The sequence below is a fragment of the Electrophorus electricus genome, chromosome 23 (assembly GCF_013358815.1).
Source record: "Electrophorus electricus isolate fEleEle1 chromosome 23, fEleEle1.pri, whole genome shotgun sequence".
Lineage (NCBI taxonomy): Eukaryota > Metazoa > Chordata > Actinopteri > Gymnotiformes > Gymnotidae > Electrophorus > Electrophorus electricus.
The window spans coordinates 3,572,764-3,590,036 of NC_049557.1; the positions used below are offsets into that span (position 1 = coordinate 3,572,764).

Here is a 17,273-nt window from a genome sequence, read left to right on the forward strand (position 1 = left end):
ACACATTTATTTGGCTTCGCTACAAGACTAATCTAGCTTCTCACATTATCTATAAAAGTGTAACATTGCTGCTTAGCCAAAAATTGTAGTGGCAGCTAATTTTCCGTAAAATAAAATCCTGTTTTAGAGCACGGGCATTTGGAAGGCCACGTGTTCAGGGATTTCCAAATGAGCTGATACCACGGCAAGACTGATGGGCCATTGCTTCAAAGTCAGACTTTAAATTAACCCCCCCACCAAAAAGTTTAGTTTTCTAGTCATGTATCTGACATTTAAACATCTTCATGGATGGCTTATAAAATTTCCACAAATCTGCTGTGGGCCTGTACAAGGGGGTCTGTGAGATCAGCCTTCATCAGGTCTGATTCTATAAGGTCACTGGCATGAGTGTAAAGTGCAATTAACGTTAGTGTTGCTGAGGAGAAAAGACACCAGCAGCAGGCACAGGGGGACACGCTCTCTAGGACGACAGCATCTGCTGTCTGCACGCGTCTCCAGCTGGACCTTCTCAAGAAATCCTCAGCCTTACGAATGCAAATGCATCCCGCCCACTCAGGAATCCGCAGTGACCCGGACCGCTTCTACTCTTTTTCCATACAAAGCCCATTTAATTTGGAATCTGGGCTCCTCGGGGCTGCAGTGTGAAGGCGGCTGGAACGGCGTGCTTTGAAGGAAACCGAGGCAGAGGTGTCGTCTGAACCGGACTGGGTGTTGCCCGTGAACAGGCGAGTCAGCCTCTCGCTAGGTTCCCTTTAAGTGTATGAGATTGTACACTGATCTTTTAATGAAATCCCAACAAAACGCACAACGGGCTTTTTTCATCTCGCCCGGCTGGCAATAATGTCTCCGTTTACCCCGTGGCGCGTGACACCCAGCGGTGTCGCGCGCAGTGGCTGCAGTGTTTTGTTGTGTATTTACAGCGTGGCAGCAGAAATCGGATGCCAACATTATGCGGGGCGAACGGAGTGGAACACCATTTAATTGGGGGCGTCTGGTCCGGGCCAGCTGAGCAGGAGTCTTCTCAGGGCGGGGGGGCGTTTAACACAGGTGGCTGGCACCCATGTGACGGGACGGACGAGCTGCGAAGTGTTCTTCTGCCTTTCTCCAGTCCTGCCTCCTAATTGGCCTTGGGCTGTCATCGGCGCCTTCTTTCCGCAAGAAACTGAACGCAAAGCAATTAATAGTTTATCAAAACCCCATATGCAAATGGTCCCAACCTCCAGTCAAAGACACAGGCTGATGTGGGCACGGGGAATAATTACGGACAGCTGTTCGGATAACAGTGGAGGACAGCTCACTGAGCTAGAACCCCAACACCGTTACAGATATGAGATGACGGTTAAAAAAAAAAGAAGCTTTTTAAGAAAGGGTACTTGAGTCCTTGAGCTGCGATGTCTCAGAATAAATACAAATTTTGAACGTCATAACTTTCGGAGACTTCTAGTGTAACATACCGTTGGTCACCATATCCGCCTCAGAAAGGCAACAGCATTGTCCTGCTCAGACAAGGGTGCATGAACTACTGCTGGAATCCTCCAACCCAGTATCCTATAAGTCAAGATCGAGATTTGTCCTCTTGTAAGACATTTCTATTGGGTTTTTATTTCACAGAAATGTCAACTACTGCTAAAGTCCATTGAGCAGGTGCACAAGTAAAGAGCCCTTGAAGTCGATCCTACATCAAAGTCGCTCGTGAGAAAATTCACTCTGGCATCTTAGAATTCTCCCCCTTTGTTTCTGACAAACCTGTCAGGCCTTTTTGTGGCGCCGGGGAACAGGAAGGCAATAGTGCACACAGCGGCGGAAGCAGGAGCTTTGAAACGAAGTGGAACGTCTTCTGTGATCCTCTGTTCAAAAAAAAGCGAGAACTCTGCCCCCTCGCATGTTGGGGGACGCAGAGAGGAACGGAGGATTTGAGTTCCCCCTTCATGTTTACCGTGAATGAAAAGAGTCCTCTGGCCACCAAATGAAGCTTTGAACGTCAGAAATATTGTCAGCGTGCTGCGCTAACTTGGATAATCAGGGCTAGTCAGGAAAGTCTTCACTCACAAATCCACACCGCACGGTGATAAAGGACCACGGTCACCAAATATTCATTCTGGCTGTCAGTTATGCAGGTCTCTATCTCTCTCTATCTGACTCTCCGTTGCACTTGGCTTGTACCTTTTCAAGTATTCTCTCTGTTCGTAAATAAAAGGCTACAAAGCACTGTAATGGCAAATCCAGCCTCGGAAAATAAGAGTATGAATAAGCCTGGGTAGGTCTTTGATCTTCTCTGCCAACACACTGGAGCAATAAATAATCCTCTACAGAAGTGTGTGTGTGTGTGTGTGTGTGTGATCTAGTTTTTTTCTCACACAGAGAACATGGCCGTGCGGCCGCGAGGCTGTAGAGGAGGCGCTTGCTGATTTTGGGGCGAAGCGGTTTGACCCGTGCGCTCCCCGACTGAGTTCATTAGCTTTCCCTCTTTGACCCTGCCTGCACAGCAGTGTTTACTCCATCGTGGGGGCAGAGATATACTTCCAGGTTATCGCTGATGGGACACTGGAGAGTATTTCTCATCCACTTCCGTTTGTCCGTCCAGCTCACACTGGCTGTGACTTACCGAAGGCTTTTTCAGCTGTAAAATGGTCCGCGAGTCCGGCTGGCCGTATTGAGTTCCGCGAGCGGGCCGGACCACCGCTGGCGCGTCTTCGTCTGGGTGGGAAGGATAGGAGAGTGGGCGGAGTCCTCTTGCCCCACCGATGCCCGGTAAGGCATGCTGGGTCAAATCCGCAGAAAGCACACCGTGGCACCCAGCTGTCCTATGACATCGTGTTAAGAGCAAAGAGTGCCGTCTTATGTCACAGGAAAACGTTTTAGCCTGCGCCCCTTAATGACAGTGCCCACCGTGCAATATAGAGACGCGTCGAAGTACTGACCTGTCGAGAAAAGCAAAAAGCAAGGAACAAAAGTCAGCGGAGAGGTTTATTTTCTGTAAAGTGTTTATAGGCTCTGCCTTTGTAGATTTCGTGTGGGTAATTGGGCGGTAGAGGGCATGTTGTGGTGCAGGGCATCAGGGTCATGGCTCCGCCCCTCCGGAGGGTGTCTGTGGTGACAGCCCAGATCACAAGTGTTGTCTCTTCTGATGGAAGAGAGGCGCTCAGGGGCGTGGACTTGGGAGAAAGCAGCCATGCTTCCGCACATGCAACCGCACACCCGCGCGTGTACTAGCCTCCAACTTGTGTGCACACATATGAAAAGGCCTGCAGTCACACAAGAAGACCACCCCACACTGACCATACATATCCAATCACGCTCCACAAGACAGACACACCCAATCACGCTCCACAGACACACACCCAATCACGCTCCACAGACACACCCAATCGCGCTCCACAGACAGACACACACCCAATCGCGCTCCACAGACAGACACACACCCAATCGCGCTCCACAGACAGACACACACCCAATCGCACTCCACAGACAGACACACACCCAATCACACTCCACAGACACTTACCAATTCACAATCCTGAGACACACACCCAATCATATTCCACAGACAGACGCACACCCAATCACATTCCACAGACAGACGCACACCCAATCACATTCCACAGACAGACGCACACCCAATCACATTCCACAGACAAGACGCACACCCAATCACATTCCACAGACAGACGCACACCCAATCACACTCCACAGACAGACACACACCCAGTCGCACTCAACACATACCAATTCACACTCCACAGACAGACATACACCCAATCGCACTCAACACATACCAATTCACACTCCACAGACAGACACACACCCAATCGCACTCCACAGACAGACACACACCCAATCACACTCCACACACAGACACACACCCAGTCATACTCCACAGAACACACACACACACTTCTTGAAAGCGGCACCACATAAACCATTCGCCCAGCTAGGATCTTTGCGTTCGTATTTTTAAAAGGCTGACAGAAATACTGGACAGTCACTGTGGACTGGCATGATTACGGTACACACACGAGGTAATTATGTCAAACTTCACACTTCAACATTTCAGCCAAATCTGATAGAATAAACGGGGTAAACGGAAATAATAAGATAACTATCACTACTGCCTGTGCACATGGCACGGTAATAAGCAGAGATGTTGAGGCGCAAGTCCTTCGGGCGAGGTTTAAATGGAAGACGACACGCTGGGGTTGACTGTTGGGAGCAACATCGATCACTCACACCAGCTCCTGCAAAGCTCCACCAACACCAGCACTCGCTGCGTTCACTCTCCTTATTCTGGATAACGGCGGACCGAACAAAAGTGTTTAACGGGGGGGGGCGTGGGCGTGTCCTCGTAATCCTGTTCCATACTTTTAATACTGTCTGTCAAGTGATTTCAAACTGGTGCTGAGAATTCTCTCAAATAAACGAACCAAGCAGGTTTTTTTTTTTTCTTCTGTTGGGTGTGTTTGTGAAAGTGTGCCTCTGTTTGAGAGAAATAGAGGGAGAGAGAGCGAGAGAGCAAGAGATAAAGAAGAAAGAAACGATGAGTGAGTTGGATGAGGCCAGGTGGATTGTCTCCCTCAGACCAGATCTGGGTGGCTCTGGTCAGTCTCTGGGAGACGTGTGAGACTGGAGGACACTCTAAAAGCCCTCACTGCGTGCCTGCCTGTCTCTTTCTCTCGTTCCTTCCCACTGGCCTGGTGATGTATTATTTTCTCTGTTTTCCAAAAGTCCATTAGGTCCTGGCAGGGGGCCATCTTGTTGCCCGCAGACAGAGATAAAGATGCAGTGGAAGGAGGCGCGAGGGCAAACAGAATGCGAATGAGGAGTCCACTGGCCAGAGCACACACAAACACACACCCCCACACCCCCACAGGTGCGCGCACGCACACACTCGCGGCAAACCTCTGCTCCCCCCCCCCACACACATTTCTACACTCCGTCGCAGTTTCTTAGCTGTCCCTTTAATTCATTTACGACCTTGTAATTGAATTTCAGCATGTGAACGAAACCAAAACAGTCCAAGATTCATTCCCCTCCCGAGCTCCTAGAGGGAATACAGATGCGGAACTCAAGGACTCCGTTTGGGTCGTCTTGCTGCCAGGCTGGAGTCTTGTTCCGCTCCAGATTAAACTCCTCTTTTAAAGGACGTCAGTCTTTGGCTTTCCGTCACATGGACGTTCCCCTCTCTAAACGTATGCCTCCCGCAACTCCGACTGCCGCCCACGCTGTGTGAGCGGATTATGCTCCTTGCCTCCCTCTCGCCAGTAATATCCCCATTTGTAATTCTCACCATCACGATTTATCTAGAGTGGCTCGTTAAGAGCGTGAGGAAGGGCGGCGTGTCTGCACGAGGGGGAAATATCACTCTTCGATGCGGGAAGGCGCACCGAAGGACGCATTTGTCTTGCGTACATTGGCTCTCTTGTTCACATTTGGCAGAACGGAATGAAACACGGCAAAACCGTTTGTGCGATACTTTGGTCGATCCATCAGCTTTTATCAGGTTTTTTCCACTTATGGCAAATGCGAGGACATAAAAGGAGCAACAAAAATACCCCCCCAAAAAAACCCTGGTTTGTGCTCCAGCGCTTTGCTTCATAAAGCCCCATGACTCTCGCGGTCCAGAGACCCACCGCGCTACTGGTGTGCGTCAAGCTCCGAGGGTGTGATGTCGATCCGTTTCACTACATTTGCCAACGGATTCCGCGCACATCCACTGGAAGTGTGAACGAGGAAAAAGCAAAGTGCGGAGAACAAGTGGACAGTGCTGGGGTCAGACCGTGGGAAACTTCCAGCGCCGCTGTCAGACGTGTTATCAGTTAGACTCATTATCTCTTAGGCATGTTATCAGTCACGCTGAGATTACAAAACTTGAAAAAGGCTCTGATGTCCGTCTCCGTGTTCGTTTCATTGCCTCTTACTGACTATAATAGCCATCTATAATAACACACTTGGTCATATGAGAGGACTGGGGACGGGAAAGTCTATTGTTTTTATACACGGCTCCTGTGCAAAGTCTACCACCAGCTTCTAGCCAGTCTTTTTTTCCCTGCAATCCCCTTATCTTACCTCTCCCACTCTCGGTCTCTCTCTCCACTCCGCCCCTACACTTACAGCTATAGCAGGGGGCTCCTTCAGATGCCTAGCAACAATTCACAGCTAAATCAATCAGGGAAGGCGAGATAAGGTCCTGCCGATTCCCTTCAAAACCGCTCTCTCATTCTTCCCTCTCATCCTCCATTTGTCCCTTTCTGCTGACGTCCACTCGTAATTATGCCCCCCCCCCTCGATCCACCTCTCTCTCTCTCTCTCTCTCTCTCTCTCTTTCTCTCTCTCTGCCTCTCTCTCTCCATCCTCCTTCCTGTGGCCACTTAACGGACCCGCTCGTAGCCACGGTGACTGACGGAGAGCTCACACTTCAGTTTCCCGCGCAGCCGCTGCCCGCAGTCGCGCTTTTAAAGTTCTGCCCTCTGTCGCCACTTACTCTCTCCTGCCCGAGATGGCGCTTTTCCCCCCAGACCTCCGCGTTTGCTTTGGCAGACGGGCGCTTGTTGCTCTCCGGCTCGGAAGGTTACACCCGCTCTCCAGCACGGATAAGCTTCACTGAATGCGCATCCGTACGCGCGCGCACGCGAGCGCAGGCTCACAACGGGCAGCGTCAGGGGCCGACCTCGACCCCGCCGCCCTGAGGCCCCTGAGACCGCAGTGGCACCCGGAGCGCCCCGCGGGGGGCTGAGAAGCAACAATCCCCCAAACCCATGCCGCTTCCCCTTTGTCAGGACAGCTTCCTTCTCGAACCTCGGGCGAGACGGGGCTGGCCCGCGGGACTGTCCCTGAGCCGTCCCGGGAAACACCGCAATCCGCATTTCAGTGTGACAAAAAGCTAATGAGCTGGCTGTGAGAGGGGTGATAAATAAGTGTTTGTGTAATGAAAGGAGGAGGAACGCTCACGTTGGTAATGAGCAGCCGCTCAAGCCCACAGAACACAGAAAGGGGAGCAGGGGAAGCATCATTAGCTCCTCATTTGCAGAAGAGCGCCGTTAATCTCTCCATCTCGCCCCTTCCCTTCCGGCCTCTTTACCTTCCTTTAACGTTTCTCCCTTTTATTGATCTCTCTCCAATGTAAAGTACATATTGGCCACACTGGGCACATACTGGGGCTTTGTTAATGAAGGAGAAGAACCATCGCGATCGTCGTCATCTACTCCGAATCTGAATGCATGTTTTAAAATCCTTTATGGAGGCGTGAGGTCCGTCTACAGTGTGAAGGGCTGCTTCGCTGGGGTGGTGCTCTCACATGCCATGGTGATCAAATGTCTGAAAGCACAGGCCTCAGCTCGCACAGGAAGCCATTAAAAAATCCTAAGTTCTCAGACACACAAAGGGGTGGTGTGTATTAGGACATCCAGAAGGTACATCAGAGAATACAAATGTCATAAACATTTACGAAGGTAAAACGATCTGCTATTATCTCATTATTTTAGTCTCTCTGTCTTATCTATGCTGTTTCATCCTTGATAAAGAAGCCAAAGCATAGTCTGGTGTACATCATCATATCTCAGTGATTTCCATTTGAAGCTGTGTGTACATTTTCACACCTTTGCAGATAATTTGAAGATTTGAAACAGCTATCAACGAAACAGCAAAATGGGGGGTGGGGTATGTTTCCACAAATGTATTCACCCCAGATACTGTGCATTAAAGACAAGCAAGCATACTTACACCAAAGACAAAATGCACTTACACGAATACGTATACGAGGACAGAGGCCGGAGAACAGTCAGCCTGAATGCTGCACACAGCTTTTACCTGCCAGTCAAGAACTCCTCAAAAAAGAACCGAGTCATGGCAACGGGTCTTAATTAGCCATTCATATTGTGCACCCGCCGAACGGTTAGATGAAGTCGTTTAACATTTTCATAACCTACTCACTTACCAGCTTATTTAATTGCGGCTTGCAAAGCCGATGTCAAATTATGGAATGAAAACAACCTTAGTTAAAGCAATCGGGGTGGGTTGTTTTTGGGTTTACAAATAAAGCGCTAAACCCGCGACGTACCGGCGCGTGATTAGCTCGAGGGAATTTTCCGAGAGAAATCACTTATACCGCGCGAGAGCCATTAAGCCGCGTTAGCTCGTTTCCCTTTTGATAACTTCGGTCGCAAAACATCAAGGCGGACGTCGCGTGGCGCTCGGCACGCCCGCGCTCCCTTTGGTAAGTGCAGTAATTGAAGCGCAAACGAGTTTGTGTGCGCGCGCGCGCGTGTGTGTGTGTGTGTGTGTGCGCGCGTGGGGTGGCGTACCTTGCGCACGCCCTCCTTCGAGTCCTCCAGGTTGTTTTCAGCCCCGCCCGTGCGGTTGATCATGCGCCACATCTGCGCGTACATGGGGTCCCGCTCGAAGGGGTTGCGACCCTTGCTGCGCAGCTGATCGTACACGGCCGAGTCCAGGACGGTGCCGTAGGGCAGGTCCGTCTGCTTGGACAGATCCTGCAGCGACCTGCGCGAGGAGGAGGAGGAAGAGAGGCAGGTCGCTGAGCACAGAACGAGTACCATCCCATCACCCCGGCCACGAGGTCAGCTGAGAAAGGCCTGGATGCTGTATACCACAAACAGGCGCTGCATTGTCGCAGGGGTGTGCATGCACGCCCGCACGCACATTAACCACATACTTTATACCCAGCTTTCTTAAAGTTTGAAGCTGATTTCTCATTCAATTGTGTAATGTTTGGGCACATGATACATGTGCACGCATAGGGTAGCGTGGCTAATTTCATTGAAGCATTATAGCTTGATATACACGGAACATTATTTATAACAAGGTTAATAGGTTAATTAACCTTATTATGCATAGCTAGCCATTTTTAAAACAAATCAAAACAAAGTTTATTTGTAACATATGTACTCATACATAGTATAATTAGCAGTGAAATGCTTTGATGACTCCCTGCTCACACGAAAGCTAACATAGAGAGAGAGAATCTAAAGACAAATATAGATAACACAACTAAGAGGAAAAAAACATCACATAGTGAATCTTTTAGATCTAACAGCTGTGCGCAAGTGCTAGTAAAAATAACACCTTTTTGAGGGGGTCACTTGGAAAAGTAGAACACTGAGTTGGCACTTGAGAGATTACTGTACATAGCTGAGTTGGCTTTTAATTGACTGAATATTATTACATTAGACAGCTGACATCTTCTTATCCTCCTCTTTCATTACATAACTTGAGTGGCCTTTGAGGATTTATTAAACGGGCCACAAACGGGAACCTTTCACTGCTCCCAATTGTTCCCCACCCGTAATTCTTCTGCCCTAAACCTTTATGATTGCGTGGAGGGAGTCATTTGACAATCAGGGGGAATGTTTAAGTAGGCTGCAGTAACATAATACGTCACAGGAGGGCAAAAGGATGGCTGACCACAACTGTATTCAAACTACCTCACAAAAAAGCAAAAAAACAAAACCGCAACGTAACCATAAAAGTAAACATATTCTTATTTTCACTCCTCTGGAGTTTATAACTGTAACCCATCCAAACATACACTCTTGAGGAATTTCAGTGGCAGTGATTTTCTTTCTTTTGTTTTTGGCTGTGATATACTGTGAGCTCTTGCTACGGCGGTTCCTCTCTTAAAGGAGCCCCCAGTCATCCTTAGCATAGTTATCTGTCTGGCAGCAGAGGAGCTTAACCCTGCAGGAGAGGCTGGCTGCGATAGCCTGAGACTGGGCAGCCCGGCATGGCTGCCTGCTCCCCTGCCTGCTGCCAGATCAAGCCAGTACCGCTGCCTCCGACACGACGCCCCACCCCCCAAACCCCGCCCTCCTGCAGCAGACGGGCACGTCTTGTCTTGAGTGTGGAGCACACAGCCTCCTCATCAGGGCGGGGCCTTCAGAACTGACAGCTTGAGAGACAGAAAGTCCATAAGTGGAATAAGGGACCGTCGTGTGGAGGCACAACAGATGGTGCAACTATGACCTGCATTTTGCATCCAAAAATGGCGCTTTGATTAAGGAAGCGGGTTGCGGGAAGCGGGCTTATTCGGGGAAGTGCTGGATGATAGGTCATGGAAAACAGAGAACTGGCAAACGCCGGCGTCTTAGGCAGGAAATCTGAAAACATTGATAACTAAAACAGCTGTCACCGACAGGCACACAATAACATCTAATTCTTCCAAAAACAAGCCATCTCAAAGATTTAAAACACACGCTGCTTTTAGCAATAGCATTTTAAAAGAGCTCAGAAGCTAAAGGTACTTCTCCTTCGGCCGCCTGGCCGTAGAACAGTCCTGCGGCGTTTAACGACTTCTTCTTTGCTCTTTTAGGTTTTCTTAGCTGAAAGGTGGAATGTGCTCCGTTTCCACCACCTCTTCTCATGCATGGGTACTGCCTAACAACAGCCTAAACGCCTGTACAGAAAGCAAATCAGAGGTATTGTGCAGCAAGTCCTTCAACGCAGAACAATTAAACGCAACAAGACACGCTAAAGGCTTTTGCTTCTCATAAATGTTGCAAATTAGCGCCATCCGGAAATACTTCTCTTTCTTAAGTAAGTGCTAAATCAAAACGGCAAACGCGATGATCGCCATACGCCGTAAGTACAATGTGTTAATCTATCCAAATACAAATAAATACAAGCTTAGTTCAAATTGTCCGATTCCCTGAATCAAAGACGTCAGTCCGCTTCGACCGGTTTGACTGATACCATCTGCGAGTCATCCGGTCAGCTTCCTCCGATCAGACCCTTGTCTCCTTAAGCTTAAACGCTGCTGCGCTTCGAGGAGCATCTGTTTAACGGACTGGGAGCACAGAAGAGTGACTAGACATTTACAGCCTTTCTATCTGGTAATCAAATTCCACTCACAACACAAAACCATCTAATTACGAGATCTGACTCTCTTTTTTCTCATTTTCATGAATCTTTCAGTGTTTCCTGACTGGAGCAGCTCATCCCTTGCTTTTAAACACAACAGACCCCTGGGTGTCGAGTTTAGGCTGTAATTATTACTGTAATGACCCCGGCACAGTCTACACATTAAAGGATAATGCATTTAAATTTATGCAAATCCTAATTAGCTGCATATAACTAGAACCAAGTGATCTAAAGCACAGACTCATTAATGACAATCAAATGCAAAAGAAAATAAACATAGTGGGGAAAGGCGGAGGGGAAAAAAACCTACAGCACTCTTTTTCCTGGTAACCCTCGCCACAGCGATGTGTTAAGTGCGATGAGCAATTGTACAATTAACTCTATCACTGCTAGGCACTGTGAAGTATGAGTAATCCACTAACAATGCTGGGTTTTAGGGGAACGTTGGTATATAGTGGGAGGTAAACAAGCAAAGCTAAGCAGAGCTAATGATATGCATACGTGTGGTTCCTGTGTGTGTGTGTGTGTGTGTGTGTGTGTGTGTGTGTGTGTGGTACCTGTGTCTAGATGCAGGATGTTTCCCTCACTGGTATTTGTACGATAGGTACATGCATGTTACTGGTAGTGGACGGGAACTAAAACAAGGATCTCACGCTCTCAGAGAACACACACACACGCGTGCGCACACACACACTCCCAACCCTATAACCGTACACACACAGGCAGTGTGTTTCGCCAGGCAGTCATCGATTTGCCAGGCAACAGTGTGAGAGTGGAGTCTGACTCTCGTACGGATTCATTTGCATGCAGCCCGTCAGCGGAGTTCTGCACCTCTGCTACTATTTGCGTGCGCGCGTGGCGCACGTCTTGTGTTTGCACAAGTGTGTCTTAGTAGTAATTGATACAATCAGCTGATTCAGGCTTCCCTTCCCTCCGAGAGAACGGCGGATGTCACGCTAGGTGGCTTTTAGCGACTTAACCTCCTTCCACCTCAAGGTTTTCCACAACGCAAGAGCGGCGCATCCAGCGGCAATGGCACAGAGGCGCCTCGTCCGGGCTCCCGGATCCAGAGCGCCTGCGTCTTGCACGTTGCGTAAGAAGATGAAGGATGGAGGCTGTGGGAAAGGCTGGCTCAACAGTGCCGCCCACACTTACTGGATGGAGTTCTCGATTCGGGAAATGGTGAGGAAGGCCGCCAGATTAGCCGTGTATGAAGAGATGACGACCAGGGCAAAGAGCCACCAGACACCCATCATCATCCTCGTGGCCAGAGTGGTGTAGGGTACCTCTCCACCTGCGGGAAGACACACACACACACACACACACACACACACACACACACACACACACACACACACACACAGTGTGAGCGAGTGCTCTCATTTCCTGGAGGCATTATGCCTGGAGATGCAGCTCTCTTTCAGACTATGCATGGACAGATGCAGAGCTCACTAGTTGCATGACAGTCTCAAATATGTCAATATCCTTTCCAGCGAAGATAAAGCGATGATTCAGCGCGTCAGCAGGGACCGCGTGCGCTCCAGCTAGGATCTTGTCAGAATCCGTGCCTGATTACAAACGGATGTGCTGCGAGAGAGATAACAATCTTTGTTCCATTGAGCAGCGGCAAGAACTTTTCAAAGGGAGTCGGTTGTGGCGGTAACGTCAACGCTTTATTTCTGCAGTCGTAGACGCTGGCCTCCGCCGGCTCCTGACCGCACGCGCCCCACCCGCGCGTCTCTCCGCACCGCTGCCCTTCACCTTTTTTTTGCGGCTTTCTGCCCCTGCGGCAAAGACGCCAAGCGCGTCTGCAGGGGTCTCTTTAAGCTGGCCCATCTTCTGGAAGGAAACCTGCCGAAGACGTGACGCGTGCTCTCACGGCACAGGCTTCCGGCTCCGCGCTTCCTACGCCACGCGCGTCGGAGCAGATTAAACCCGAGGCGTGCGGCTCAGCGGCCATTAGCTACGCTTTCCCCTACGCTTTCTCGAGAATCCTTAAGTTCTCAGGTTCTTGCGTTGGGGGCTATCCTGGGATAGAGAAGGCAAAAGCTGGGAAGCGCGTGCTTCAAAGGGCGCTCCTCTGCAACACATAATACTTTAACCCCCGCGTTGTTTGGACTTGGGTTTTGAAGGAATGTCTGAAGGCCTCGCTGAAGGGCTTCCATGGCACTCTCCCCGCCCGAGCGTCACTTTCCGAACCCAGCTGCGCCTTTTCGCACACTTCACAGCAAGTTTTCAGAAGTTCAGGAGCACGTTCCCTCTCTGGGACTTCTTTATGGGAATAAAAGACTCTCCCACAGGCTGTAAAGAATTTACATTTCAAAAAAATTAGGAGCTTAGGAAACTTCTGTTTCTTTATGCATCCCACGATGGCGCTCGGGTTAGCACATGCATGAGGAGAGAGAGAGAGAGAAAAAAAAATCACCCAGGCTGTAGCAAAACTGCTGTCGCACTCCAGAACAGAGAGCGAGTAACAAGCTAATAAAGCTCCCAAGATCAGAGAGACGTCTGTTTACTTACAGTCGCTGTTCCCAACAAAAAGCCTGTCCCAGCGCAACCCACTGGGCTATGGGGGGTGGGAAGTTGGATGCTTCTCCAGTTAAAAAACGCCCTACGAGACAGGCCCCACCGCGAGCAGGATATCGCCGTGCCTGGGCCGTTAGCCCAGGCTGATTGAATCCCTTTTTCCTGCCGACAGGACGCTGATCTTTAGGAAATGAGGCAGCCGGCAAAGCAGCTTTTATCCGGAAGCCTCGTGACTGGGAGTCAAAGCCCCCCCGCCACGTACATGAAATCAGCGGGCCCCGTTTCCAGCGGGTTTCTTCGAGCTGCGCTTTTGATTCGGCAGAGGAGCAGGAGCGACAAGCCGCCTGCAGCCCCTCACGGCCCACGAGCACCCGCTGCAACGGGAGGCTCAGAAGAAAAGATCCATAGCAGAAAGAGCCCTATTGTGTTTTCTTTCCTGCGAATGTTTGCATGCGCGTGCGCGCGCGAGTGCACGCAACGCACGCGTAGGTGTGTGTGTGGGCGAGTGCGAGTGTGTGGGAGTTGTTCTTCAAACCAGAGATGAGAGTGATCACCTAGGCAATGATGCCTGCTGTTGGATCTGTAGATGCTGGGTTAACCTACTATCTACCCTACAACAGCACGCTCGTCGAGAAGTTTGATGAATTTCCTTGCACAGCCTTGACAAGGCTTCGACCCGTTAATCCAAATGTAGGATCCGGGCTGGAATTCCTCGCAGCTAGGATACGGTTACCCGGAGTGGAAAGCCCAAGCGGATGGCGCTCTGTTGGAACTCCGTGAAAAGCCCTTCATGGCAGTTATAGGCCTTGTAAATGTAGTTGGGGGTGAGCGGAGGGGCCATGCTCGCTCTGCACTCTCCCGGGAAGGCTGCGGAAAAGCCAATCAGCTGAAGGTCAGGTGCCGGCCTTCAGGATGAACCTCTTCTGGAGTTGTAGAACTCCTATTCATGGGGCTGAGTTTTCTGTGCTCACCATGGCCTCTGAGTACACGGTGTTAGTTAAGATAAGGAACACGGTTACCACTCAATATGAAAACTGCATACAGCACAACATTCGATGCTTTAACCTTAAAAAAAAACAAAACAGTAGATAAACATGTCGGAATAAATAATTTAGGACAAAAGAGGCATCGTTTGGTAGAAAGAGTACTTGAGAACAGCTTTGTATTAAATCTGGCTTTCCAGGTTCACTTTTCTTTTGTGGCAAGGTGCAAACTGTCTTATATTTGATGAAAAATTAAAACTCAGCTTAGTGAAAGTGGAAACAGGCTTTAGTCTTGACGCTAGCTGTAGGCTCACAGAGGCATGGGGTGAGGGGAACAGTAGTCCTACACATTTCTAGCTCAGTGTCACTCAATGGTTAAATCGACTTCAAATAAGTCCCGTGAAGCTACCGGTGCAGAACAATTCGAAGTTTGCATTTACACACCATGTAAAGCTTTAAATCTCAGCAGCACTTTGAGCCCTTAAGATTGTAGTAGGTGATAACTAGTGTTCATTTTTATTTATTCCCTTTCTCTGCAAGTGCATTTTGGTGATAAATAACTTCAATAGGCAAACAGGCATAGTTTGGCTGGAGCGGTGACGCCTGCCACATGTCAACTTTATTTCTTGGGGATAGTGCCAGTCCCAGGAGGTTGTGAGTCTGCATGTCGGTGGGGGTGTGTGGTTGCGTGTTTGAGGGGGTGTGTGGGTACGTGTGTGTGTGAATGCAATTTATTCAAGCCATCAAATATCCCATTATTAGGCTGGCTGGCAAATAATGCCATCAATTTGCATACAGTTTACTGCTGGGAAGCGTAACCTTGCCTCGCCAGCCGCTATCTCACCTCGCAGCCACCCTGGAACTCCCAGCGTTGTAAATCATCGAAATAAAGAAATAAATAAATGGCAAGAACACATTTCTTTAGCTTCTGCTTGCTGGACGGGAATGCTAGCAGGCTTCAGGCATGCAAAACAGAGAGAGAGAGAGAGAGAGAGAGAGAGAGCGAGAGCAGAGGAAGATGGAACCCATCCCATAGGAACAAAGAAGTGAATGCACTGTGCATCATCTGTGAACACAATCTCGCCTCGGGCTCCACTCACTAGTAAAACAGGATTTCACTCATTTCCATGGCATAGGATTACTGCTCGCTACACATTCAAAAACCAAAATAAATAAAAACTTGGGCCTGGTATGAAGGTAGACCCGTACCACGTGAGCACAGAGTTTTATTTTTTCATTTTCCACCAGTTCGCCGTGTAATCAGGGGTGAGCGACTGATTGGCTTTTATAATCGAGCACGTTAACCTTTAGTTGGGATTACGGGGCGGGCGAGGGGGATACACGCCTCCGTTGAGGAACACCGAGCAAGACCACGTTTCAGGGAGCGCGAGCGGACGCCTCCCCGTGTCGAGTGCGCTGTACTGCCATGCCCTCACATCCCTTGTCTGCGTGTGCCGCCATCTCATCCACAGGGGAAATGATACGAGCACAGTGTGACCTGGTGATATCCTGCGTCCCCCCACCTCCATACCACCGACGGTGGATCTACCATGATGCATCGTTATCGTATCCTTCAGTGTAATTTCCATTTTGTCGCTATGTAAAGTAAATAATTTTTTTGTGGAGGGTGGATAACCCGCTTCTCACAGATGATATCACGGCAAATCCATTTCGCAGAACAACAAGCAAGTCTTGGTGAGACCCTGATAACGTCGCTCCACACGAGCCCAAGCAGCGAGAGAGCGGGAAATGCAGCTTCCGCTCGTTAGCGTGAACGAGGGACTCCACCTGTAAAACGCCGCCCAGGGGCGGCGCGTGCGTGCTCGTCCGGCTGCCGGGCGCGCTCGGGCACCATGGTCGGCACAACGGGCCGCACAGCGTGAAAATTGCAACTTTGATTCGTTCAAAAAAATGGAACTGGCCAGACAGAGCGAGACAGATTGACTTCGCCAACCTTTTTCCTCCCCCACTGCTCAGCTGTTCTGGTATGATCCAATCCAGCTTCATCCTGCCAGCAAGACCATCAAGAAGATATAGGAAAGGGGAGGGACTGGTGAGAATATATATTTTCAAAGCTTTAGTATCCCAAACGGAAAATTACAGAGAGCCAATTACATTCAAATTGAAGCTCAATGGTAATTAGTTTTAGCCTGGCTATTTGAAGATATTTGTGCAGGCCGGCTTTAAAAGAGAGAGAGATAATGCTCGTTTTATACGTAGAAAACTGGGTAAAACCATCCTCACTCTAATTTTTGTGCCATCTAAAAAGATAGTGTAACACGGAATATGAACCGAGGCAGGTTCCCAAGCAACCTGCCGCGACTCTGACTCATCCTGGAATTATGGTAATACAGAATCCCAGAGAGATGGCAATTAGAATCAGAATCAGTCTCTGCAATTTACAACTGAATATACTCGAGATACTTTATTTGCCTTCATATGTATTCTATGCAGATTTTCCAGCAACTGTCAGAGCTCAGGTTGGATTTCTCCTCTCGTCTCACTGACCACTCACTGAGCAGTGGCTAGCCTGCTCGCTGAGCGCTCAGTTCGTGTCCTAGGTTTGAACAGAATGTCTGTTTTTCAGTATTAGTGGGAAACCTGGCTATCAGTTAGTCATCACACTGACACAGCTCTGACGCTGTATGTGTGTGTTTAAAGCACTTGTCAGACTTAAAGCAATGAGCTTGCACATGAAATGCTATATGTAAATACACAAAACCATGGCATTTTGTACAGCTGCACTGTTGTAGATTGCACTGACATAAACAAACAAGCCATTTATTTTCACACTGAGAAAAGAGAGTACCAGTATGGTAACCAAAGGATTTTAAGTCACTGTATTCAGAAAGATATCAGATATCTAGCTGTTTTCTTGTGTATGCATATGTATGGTTA

The 17,273-nt window shown here is 49.2% G+C and overlaps 1 protein-coding gene across 1 annotated transcript in view; it reads right to left on the reverse strand.

The window, feature by feature from the left end:
* The window catches only part of grid2 (glutamate receptor, ionotropic, delta 2), a 238,262-nt gene that overhangs the window by 18,141 nt on the left and 202,848 nt on the right, over positions 1-17,273 (reverse strand). Inside the window, exons 12-13 of the mRNA XM_026999786.2 lie at positions 12,022-12,160; positions 8,298-8,493 (exon numbers count right to left, since the gene is read on the reverse strand). Of these exons, the coding sequence (XP_026855587.2) occupies positions 8,298-8,493; positions 12,022-12,160 (335 nt within the window). The remainder of the gene's footprint in view (positions 1-8,297; positions 8,494-12,021; positions 12,161-17,273) is intronic.